Raw genomic sequence first — 11,395 nt, 5'->3', positions numbered from 1 at the left:
GATGTTATGCATAAGTGGTATTGGCCCCAAGGGTATGTGGTAGGACTCCCTTGTGGGTAGTGGGTGAGGGAGGTTAGGCCTCAGGGGCTGGGGGGGTTAGTGGGGGAGGGTATGTGGGTGATGGTGGGTTAACCCCTTAATGACTGTAGCGGTTAATAACCGCTATGGTGATGAAGGGGTTAGGGGACATTACATTGGATGTTTTAATTCTTGTGTCTGTTTTGCAGAAGCGGATGGGGCATGGGCAGGATGAAGATGAGGATGGCCTTCATCGTGGCAGCCGCACATGGGTGAGTGCTATATGTATTTAATGTCTTTATTGTTCTGTATGTATTTTAAATGGACAACTGCACTATTATTCATTTGTGGATAATAGTAATGTTGCCCATTACTGTATTGTATGTTGTGTATTGCTGCTATGTTTATTGGGGGCATTTGTCCCTTACAGCATACAGCCAGTTTAACATGCCAAAAACATGGCGAATTGCTAAACTGGCTAATGCTTCTTTTCGCTGCTTACTGCATGATACCCTAAGTCATCCCCTGAAGGGCTAACTTTTCCAGTACCTTCTAGAAGAACAGAAACAGCCAATCACTGAGCTAAGTGATTTGCAACATAAAATAAGTTAAATAAAATTGGTTATTTAAGATTAGCTACATACTAGCTAATAAGCCTGTAAAGGAAGTAACCCCTTAACTCCCTGTAGGGACCAGGACTCACCAAGATAAACTTTTAGCATACCCCAACAACGGTGCTACACATGGTTATAGGAAGAAACGGCCACCTTTTTTTCTCAAAAACTCTGTCTGAGTTGCTAGAAACCCTTTGCACCAAATGCAAGAAACTTGGCTAACTACAGTAAGTTATTGCAGAAATAATGCAATTGTTTACAGTAGGTTATTGCTTAAGTGTAATGCAACCAAAAGATATGAAAAAATTGAATTGCTTTGTCCTCACCATGTCAAAATCTCAGGCACTGTGTTAGATGCTTTCGATGAGATTCTTCAGCTACAACACAAATATGAGTGTAATCTGTATTCATAACCCAAGTACTTTAATATTGAGCAGTCTAAAATGTGAAAACATAAACAATTTTTTTCATGTTTACAAGTTTTAGGTATGAATAAATTAAATGTAGGATTCATATTTGCTGTTGTGTGTCATATAAACTACTATCCATAATAAGTAACTTTAATCTACTGAGAAACAAGAGCAGAGGAGACCAGTCCTTGTTTCTATTTTTAACATAGTGATTGTATTTCCTCTGTAAAAACACTCTTCAGTGACCTGCCTAATTTGTATAGAATTGACATCACTTCAATGCCTTGTGGGAGGCACAAGTTCCTTCTATTCTTAAGAGCTCAGCTATTATGTTTGTAGAAACAGATGTCACCTCAGATTCTCATTGTGAATTGTTTTTGAGTATATCAGTATTTTATATACATAAGGTACAGCTCTTCCTGTAGACTTTTATTTTGATTATGTGCATCTTAACTCATTGTTTAACATTACTGAGAACATGGACATCATCCGTATCAAAGTAAATGTTACTGAACAGAGGGTGATACAAAGGATGGATACACCCAAACAGCGTCATCCCCTCCATGTCTGAATGGGTTGCAGTGCATTTGGATCCTCTGATTTTCCTACCAAATTTGCAAATATGAAACCTTTCCTGGTCAAATGCTGTATGCTTTTTTATTATAATAATAACTTTATTTCATATAGCACTTTTCTCACAATGGAACTCAAAGCGCTTCACAATTACAGTAGAGTGCGCGGTACACAGGAATTTTTGCAGACACAGTCCCGGCCCAGATGAGGCACAGGGAGATAAAGTGACGCCCAAGTTCAAATGAAGCTGACTTTGCAAATTGAATCAGGCTCCCCTGTTTCAAACTCAGTGTCATTGTTTACAGAGCGAGTGTCTATACTCACTGAGCCACTTCTCTTCAGTAGCAATCGCTGAAAGCAAAAATAATGATGCTGCTTGTTTTCAGTACTACATGTAATACAAATCCACGGCACATCCAGCAGCAGCAGTGGCTTCAAATAACAAATGGTGACCCAGAAATATCTCCTGACATGGCTTTATATACTGTATTTACCTTCAATGTGATTTATTGTTATGGCCTGACTTTAAAGACGGGCGAATACAAAATGTATTGAGGTTTACAAACCGCTTATTCCTCTCAATTTTTACCCTAGTACACACAATTACCAAATACTTTTGTTTAAAATGACCATAGGTCCTATGTACAGTACCAAGTCACGAATGGCTTTTTTGGTGTAAAATTGACAGACAGACAATTCGATTTCAGTTGCAATTACAGTATGTGCACCAATGTATTAACTTACATTTCTCAATCTGCACCAGCAACACCAAAAAAAATTTTTTTCCGTGGGTCAAAAAAAGGAGAAAGTGGGTCAAAATCGTTCGCCAAGATCAATGATGATGATGTAAACCCCAAAATGTCACTGAAAAGTGAGAGCATCAGACATTTTCTGAAACACGGGAAGTATGCACTGTATGTACCAAGTGACGAAACGTGCTTAATAAATACAATGTTTTAGTGCCAGTTTGTATTATTTGTTTTTATATATTTTTTCTGCAACATACATTTGAAATTATACACATACAGGTCAGCATTTTGGTTTTTCTATTAAGAATGGATGTTCTTAGTCTAGTTAGAATTCAAACAAGGACAACATGCTTGGGCGTTTGTTGTCCAGAAATCCTGAGCCATATATTGTTCTCTAAAATAGAGTTTCATTTATTGATTATGGAAATATTAGAAAATGGGTTAAAAACATTGTTTTCTATTTGGATCTTTGTATGTGATCATTATGACTGTGTGTTTGACACTTTTTATACACAATCCTTATTGTGGCTTATAAATAAATAGCAAATTCAATAAAAAGTTTGCTAATGCTGTACCTGTTAGGCAGGAAAGAGGTAACAATTGGGAATGCTCAATTTGAATGGTCTGAGCTGGTTTTGTTACACAGTAGCTATGCCCTGGGTGACCAGTATAGGCTTTTAAAGAATAGCTTTCAGATTCTCATGACCCAGCTACTCAGGGACATTAACATCTATTTAGAGATCAGTAGGGAAAGATAAAATAAAATATTATGTTACTCTTTAATCACTCTTAGAGAAATAGAAAGAAATTGTAAGTATGCATGGCATTAGTTGTACAAATTAGGTCCCATGATTTTTTCTATTTCAGTGCCTGTAAAAATAAACATGGTTTTCTATTTATACAACTATTGATTGCCAAGTTCTCAAATAAGTGACAAACAGCAATGTATTGCCAACTATTCAGATATGAGAAAACGACACTAAAACATTTGAGACCTATAGCTCATTTTGCAGGGATTTTATCAGTAATACTGGAGAAAAGAAATCACAGAAAAGAAAAAAAAAACAGTAACTGCTCAGACTTTTAACTAAAAAGACTGAAGGAAAAAAATGGGTCTTTAAGAAATATTTATTCTCTATATAATACAGAAAATCTCGGAGTGACAAATTTCTGCTGAAACATCTGTTATCAACTTTGTGTTCCTGACATTACTGCTGACAATAAAAAGAGAAGTCATGCTCCATGATTCTTCAATATAAGTGGGAGAGGGAAGGTGACCATACGTACTGGTTTGACCGGGACAGTATCTGTTTTAGAGCACTTTTCTCAGTGTCCCAAAAGGCAGAGTAAATATCGGTTTTGAAATTGTTGCTCCAAACCTCTTGGAGCCGCAAATTAAAAACTGGTACATATAAGACTTTTGAGTCCCCAGCTGCGGCCCGGTTTCAACTATTACCTCCACAGTCAGCGCTGGACGTTGGGCCCGCCCAGAAGTCAGGCATAACCTCAGCATCCACCGCGGGGACTGGTATGGGACTGGAGCCCCAGGTAAAATTTGTGTGTATTCTTGGTGGGGGCAGTTGTGTTTTTTCCTTGGTGGGGGTAGGTGTGTGTTTTCCTTGGTGGGGAGTGGTGTGTGTGTGTGTGTGTGTGCCTGTGTGTGTTTTTCTTGGTGGGGGCAGGTGTGTGTTTCTGTTTTCTTGGTGTGTGTGGGGTGGTGTATGTGTGTTTTTGTTTTCTTGGTGGAGGAAGGTGTGTGTGTTTTGTTTTCTTAGTGGGGGGAGGTGTGTGTTTTTTTGTTTTTTTGGTGCGGGGAGGTGTGTGCATCTATTAGTGTGGGGAGGAGGTGTGTATGTGTATGTGTTGGCGTGGGGAGAAAGTGTATTTTTTGTTTTCTTGGTGGGGGAGGGTGTTTTCTTGTGTCCGAGTGCATATTTTTCTTAGTGGGGGAGGGGTTTGTCTGTGCATGTATTGGTGTGGGGAGGAGGTGTGTTTTTTGTTTTCTTGGTGGGGGGAGGGGTGAGTGTGTATTTTTTTTGGTTTGAGAGGTGTGTGTGCATGTGCTGGTGGGGGGAGGAGGTGGTGTGTGTGTGTGTGTGTGTGTGTGTGTGTGTGTGTGTGTGTGTGTGTGTGTGTGTGTGTGTGTGTGTGTGTGTGTGTGTGTGTGTGTGTGTGTGTGTGTGTGTGTGTGTGTGTGTGTGTGTAATTCTGGGCCACTATAGTGGGTAGCTACTTACAGTACATTTGTCCAATGATTATGAATCATGTGACTGCTTCTCCCTTGTTGGGACTGTTCTTAAGGTGTGGGTGTTGAACGCCAGGGAAAGATTTAAAAATGCTTTCAGTGTTTTGCTAATGAAGTTGCATGCAGAATTGGGCTTGTGAGTTTTTATGCAATATACCCTTTGATGTCTCTTAGCTGAACGAATCATCATTTATTGGACAACATTACTTTATTCAAGAATATTTGTATTCAATTATTTCAGGGACACAGCAGTTCTGAGCAACAAAGTCTGTAAACAATTTCAACAAAGTACTTAGCAGGAAGTTATGCTTTCCTACGAAGAATAGGATATGCGACAACACAGGATGCATGCAGAAGGATCCTTTGCTCGAAAAAGGATATGCATTACCAATAACATATCCTTTAGACATTTGCTGGTTCGTTATGGTGTAAAGCGCACAGATTTTGTCCTGGACAAGAGATTAACTGGCAGCAAAAGAATAAGAAAAGAGAGGAGCAGAATGATAGATCCAATATTTATACTGCTCTTTTGGTTCTCTTTCCTACCATTATCTGAGGGGTTCCCTACAACATTGCAAAGTGAAGCTCTATGTTTCAGCAAGGCCTGTTACACTGTCCACTTGGGCAAAACCAGCTTTACTAAAGCACAAAAGGCGTGTGGAGACAATGGAGGGGACCTGGTGACAGTAAAGAACAAGGAAGAAGCTGACCACCTGCACAATTTGCTTTTGAAACTACCCAACAGTCTAGATGATGGTCCATTAAAGCTTTGGATTGGACTCCAACTGAAAAAGAGTTGCTATGTAGGGCACAAGATGCTGAAGGGATTCTCCTGGGTCTCAGGAGATCAGGACACTGAGGAAAGCCAATTTTCCAATTGGATGCATGAGCCTAGGAGCACTTGCACTAGCAACAGATGTGTTTCTATGACTTTGCATCGTACCTCCCCTGATAACTTGAAATGGTCTGATGGCACATGCACAAGCCCTTCTGATGGCTATCTCTGCAAATTCCTCTTCACAGGCATGTGTCGCAGGGTGGTGCTCGCTGGCCCAGGTGTGGTAGAGTACATTACCCCCTTTGATCTCAAAAGCTCCTCTTTGGCTTTAGTGCCATATGGGTCAATAGCTATGGTGTCTTGCGAGCATCTCAGAGAACTCCCAGCACCCTCGTTATTATGCAGAGAGGGGGTGGATGGTGTGTTTGACTGGTACCACACTGGTCAGAGCTCTTCTGGCCCTATGTGTGCCTCCCCAGCTCTGGGTTGTAAGTACAATAATGGAGGGTGTGAACAGGACTGCATCCAGGATCCAGAGGGTGGCTCCATCCATTGTGACTGCAAGGGGGGCTATATGCTTGCATCAGATTTATTCTCATGTGTGTTATCTTCAAAATGCCAGCCCAGCCCATGCCAGTACAATTGCATAAACCACTTGCACAGCTTTGAATGCTCATGCCCTTTGGGCTTTATGCTTGCTGAAAACCAATTAAACTGCACTGATGTGGATGAATGCATAAAAACTCCCTGTAACCAGTCATGTACCAACACCATGGGGAGCTTCCAGTGCAGTTGCAGAATGGGCTTTAAGGTGCAGGATACACAGTGCATAGATTTGGATGAATGTATTGGGTCACCCTGCTCCCAGGGCTGCTTGAACACCCATGGTTCTTACCACTGCTCCTGCAATGAGGGCTATGTCAAGGGCAGCGATGGATTCTCCTGTTTGGATGTGGATGAGTGCAGCTCAGCGCCATGTGAGGAGTTTTGCCACAACACCATCGGGAGCTACACGTGTTCTTGTCCAAATGGATTCTTATTATCATCTGATGGCATCTCCTGTGGCCCAGATCTACCATACCAAAATACATTTAACAATGGCATAACTCAAGGGCTGAAACCTAAAGATGGTACAACTATAAGCAACATATACGGGGACAACACATACCATCCCACACAAAGCTCGGTGTCTACAGATTACTTAGCGGATTCATCAGCTGTGGGGAAACTTAAAGAAAATAATGTCCAGTTAATGCCAACCACTCCCATGGCTCCTGAAACAGACAACTCTCCAGGCTCTGTGGATCACATAAAAAGTGACACAACGAATGGACAGAGGATGCTCTTGCTAGTGTGCACATTATGTGCTTGTAGTGTAATGGTGCTGCTGGCTGCTGCTGCAGGGATCCTCTATTACAGAAGGAGAAACTCAGATAACGAGAATGATAAACCACCTAGTGCAGCAGATAAATATTGTTGGGTCCCCGATGAGTCGGAAAATAGAGCTATAAATAATGACAACAGGTAATGTTATGACTCCTGAGCAAACAGGACCATTATTGCTATGTAGATTCATATTACTGATTTTGAAAAATGTATTACTACTGCAAAGAACAACTTTACCTGCAAGGTAAAATAACTATAAGCATATGTATGCCCTTCATGGGAATACATTTAATGTACCTTATGGGATAGACATTACTACTAATAAAATAAAAGGTTTGAATTAATTGCTGTTAACTATGATATTATACTGCTGTGACCATTTAGTGGATCAGTATCTCCTTACTGACATCTCTAATGTACTAACTTGCTTTAGTAACATTACTTAATATTTCTTGGAGCATTTAACACAAATAACTAACCTCATAAAAATATACCAGTTAAATAGATGTTTCTTGAAAACTCACACAGAGATTTGAATGCAATACCTTTCTTTAACCCCTTTGTTGCCAAATGTTTAGGCAACAGTGTGTACTACAGTATACACTGCATTACTAGTAGCTCTGGCAGTGATGGAGTTATGTGTGTATGTATATTTGTTATTTTAATAGCACCAACCGATTAAGTAGCGCTTATCATTTTTACAACATTACAATACAATTATAATACAGGGAATATAATAATACATGTGGAATATGCGTATCAAGATATAAATGTAACATTGAGAGGAAGGAGCCCCTGTCCTGATGAGTTTACATTCTAATGTGGGGAAACTAACAGGAATAGCAGGAGTGGATCTGAGTGCATTGGTTAGCGTGTGTATAAAACATTCTTAAGTGATAACATAACCTGCTCGTTTTACGTATCAAGCTGTTACAATGTCACCATTCTACTATTCTATTAAAACATGTATACATTGTGAAATGGTATATGTTTGCTATTTGTACCACAAACAGTATTTGTAGATAGAAAAAAAAGAACCAGAATTAAAGAATTACCCAACAACCAACATCTCTATTTCTTGTGTAACGTGCGTTCTGCAGTTTGCTACAGCAGTGAAAACTAGAAGAAATGTGGCTTGTAGCACGTTGCTCTTTTTTTTATGAAACATACAGTAACCTTCGTGCAGTGATGAGACAATTTCTCACTGAAAAAAAATATTGATGACTATTTTGTGACAAGGAAGCTTTAATTGTACTGGGTCATGTATATATCACATTCATCTCATTGAAGGCTGAATGACATGAAGCAATATGTGCACAATACACACTGTTGTATAATCTCTTCTAATCTTGCAGAATAAATGGTTTGTAAATTGGCATTGAAATAGATCTCAGTTTTATATGTAAATGCTTCTGGAAATTAAAAAGAGTAAAAGTGCATATTTTGGGGGGTGGGGGGAGGATTTCTTTTAACACTTCTACAAAAAAGAAGAGAGAATCTTGTAAAAAAAAAAAAATGCCAAGATTTCCTTTCCACTTTCCACCTCCGAAAGCTCAGTGAGGTGTGAATATAGGAGGGAAAAATCCTAGAAAATGATCTGAAAGGTCTGGACCGTAGAGTGCATTGTGCAGCCACTGATTTGCATTTGGGAAGCTGCTTTTAATGCACTTACTTCTGTGTGTGTGCAGTGTTTAAGGTAGCGTTCCTCTCAAACTCAAGGTATTTACATTGGGGAAAAGGTGCGTGTTTAGGTTGTGTAAACCGTTTTGCCTTGCCTCCGCAATTAAAATAAAGTTCACACCTATTATTAGCACATTTTCACTGTCAACTCAGAGATGATGGTAGTGCGTAAATATTCTCCAAGGCGTTAGATTAGCCACATACAACTATGGCAACAATTAAAAGTAAGAATTGCATTTATTAGTTTGAACATAAATTAGGGATAAGCGCACTGCTTATGTTATGTAACAAAGAAGCATGCCCCACCTAGTATGAGGCGTGACGCTAAAACTGCCTCTTAGTAAATAGTCCCCTTTGTCCTCAGAGATAATTGAATTTTAAGGGTACATTCCCTACAATAGTAATATTGGTATGAAGGAGATTAATGTATTAAATATACTTTTCACTCGTGAATACATACATACATACATACATAGATACATACATACATGCATATATATAGATCTGCTACAGACCCTGACAAACTGGTCAGGAACTACAACTCTGCCTTGTCCTCCTCTCTTGATCTACATGCCCCGCTTTCTCTCTGCCGCACTCGCCCTTTTAACCCTAGACCCTGGTTAAATTCCCACACGCGCATGCTGCGTTCCTCCACTCGTTCCTCTGAACGCCTCTGGAGGAAATCTCATACTCTCGCAGACTTCCTTCACTACAAATTTATGCTATCCTGTTTCAACTCTGCCCTCTCGCAAGCTAAACAAGCCTACTTTTCTTCACTAATCAACATGCACAAGTCTAACCCACGCCGACTGTTCTCTGTCTTTGATACTCTACTCAAACCACCCTCCGCTGCCTCTCCTTCCTCCATCTCCGCTCAGGACTTTGCTGACTATTTTAAGGAAAAGGTGGAATCCATACGTCAGAACATCCCCTCTGTTTCTTCCTCCCATCCTACACCTCTTCCTAACTCTCCTCCTGCCTTCCTCGACTCTTTTTCCACTGTCTCAGAGGAGGATGTGTCGCTGTTGATCGCCTCTTCTCCCTCTACCACTTGCCCTCTTGACCCCATTCCCTCCAATCTCCTAAAACCTCTTGCTCCTACTATAATCCCTACGCTCACGCACATTTTTAACTCCTCCCTCTGCTCTGGAACCTTTCCATCCTCCTTCAAACATGCAACAGTCATACCATTACTCAAAAACAGCAAGCTTGACCCTACCTGTCTTTCTAACTATCGGCCTGTCTCCCTCCTGCCTTTTGCCTCTAAACTCCTTGAACGTCTTGTATTCGCTCGCTTGCTCCATTTTCTCAACACCTATTCTCTCCTAGACCCTCTACAATCTGGCTTCCGTACTGCTCACTCCACGGAAACAGCCCTCACTAAAATAACTGACGACCTCCATGCTGCCAAAGACAGAGGTCATTACACTCTGCTCATATTACTCGACCTCTCTGCAGCATTTGACACCGTGGACCACCCTCTTCTCCTTCACATTCTCCATACTCTTGGCATTCGGAACAAAGCTCTATCCTGGATCTCATCCTACCTCTCCCATCGTACTTTCAGTGTCTCTTCTGCTAATACCTCCTCCTCCTCTATTGATCTCTCTGTGGGGGTACTCCAGGGCTCTGTCCTGGGACCTCTTCTCTTTTCTCTGTATACACTCTCTCTAGGTGACCTAATAACATCTTTTGGGTTTAATTATCACCTCTATGCTGACGACACACAAATATATTTCTCAACACCCGACCTTACACCTACTGTACAAACCAAAGTTTCTGAATGTCTCTCTGCTATATCATCCTGGATGGCCCTCCGCCGCCTTAAACTCAACATGGCTAAAACAGAGCTCCTCATACTTCCTCCCAAACCTGGCCCTACTACCTCCTTCCACATTACTGTTGGAACTACGATCATTCACCCAGTAGCCCAAGCACGCTGCCTTGGGGTCACACTCGACTCCTCTCTCACATTTGCCCCTCACATTCAAAACATTTCTAAAACCTGTCGCTTTTTCCTCCGCAATATAACAAAGATACGCCCTTTCCTCTGTTGCTCGACTGCTAAAACTCTGACTCAGGCCCTCATTCTCTCCCGTCTTGATTACTGTAACCTCCTGCTGTCCGGCCTTCCTGCCTCTCACCTGTCTCCCCTACAATCTATCCTTAACGCTGCTGCCAGAATCACTCTACTCTTTCCTAGATCTGTCTCAGCATCTCCCCTCATGAAATCCCTCTCCTGGCTTCCGATCAAATCCCGCATCTCACACTCCATTCTTCTCCTCACTTTTAAAGCTTTACACTCTTCTGCCCCTCCTTACATCTCAGCCCTAATTTCTCGTTATGCACCATCCAGACTCTTGCGTTCTTCTCAAGGATGTCTTCTTTCTACCCCCTTTGTATCTAAAGCCCTCTCCCGCCTTAAACCTTTTTCATTGACTGCCCCTCACCTCTGGAATGCCCTTCCCCTCAGTACCCGACTAGCACCCTCTCTATCCACCTTTAAGACCCACCTTAAGACACACTTGCTTAAAGAAGCATATGAATAGGACTGTGGCTATTCTGAACACATGGCACATAAAGCTTGGCCCCCTGCAGATGCACTTACCAGAACTCCCTCCTACTGTCTCTGTTCGTTCTCCCTACCTACCAATTAGACTGTAAGCTCCTCGGAGCAGGGACTCCTCTTCCTTAATGTCTAAAGCACTTATTCCCATGATCTGTTATTTATATTATCTGTTATTTATTGGATTACCACATGTATTACTGCTGTGAAGCGCTATGTACATTAATGGCGCTATATAAATAAAGACATATAATACAATACAATACAATATATACTGTGTATATATATATATATATATATATATATATATATATATATATATATATATATATATATATATTCATATTCCATTACTTTGACCTAAGACTATTCAATT

General features: G+C 40.8%; 1 protein-coding gene across 1 annotated transcript; it reads left to right on the top strand.

The window, feature by feature from the left end:
* Positions 1–4,796: 4,796 nt before the first annotated feature.
* CD93 (CD93 molecule) lies at positions 4,797–8,107 on the top strand. The gene has a single exon (XM_075595986.1). It carries the CDS (start codon positions 4,939–4,941, stop codon positions 6,913–6,915), a length of 1,977 nt encoding a protein of 658 aa, XP_075452101.1. The 5' UTR covers positions 4,797–4,938; the 3' UTR covers positions 6,916–8,107.
* Positions 8,108–11,395: the final 3,288 nt, after the last annotated feature.

Source organism: Ascaphus truei, chromosome 4, assembly GCF_040206685.1.
Source record: "Ascaphus truei isolate aAscTru1 chromosome 4, aAscTru1.hap1, whole genome shotgun sequence".
Lineage (NCBI taxonomy): Eukaryota > Metazoa > Chordata > Amphibia > Anura > Ascaphidae > Ascaphus > Ascaphus truei.
This window is presented reverse-complemented; position numbering and strand designations above follow the sequence as displayed.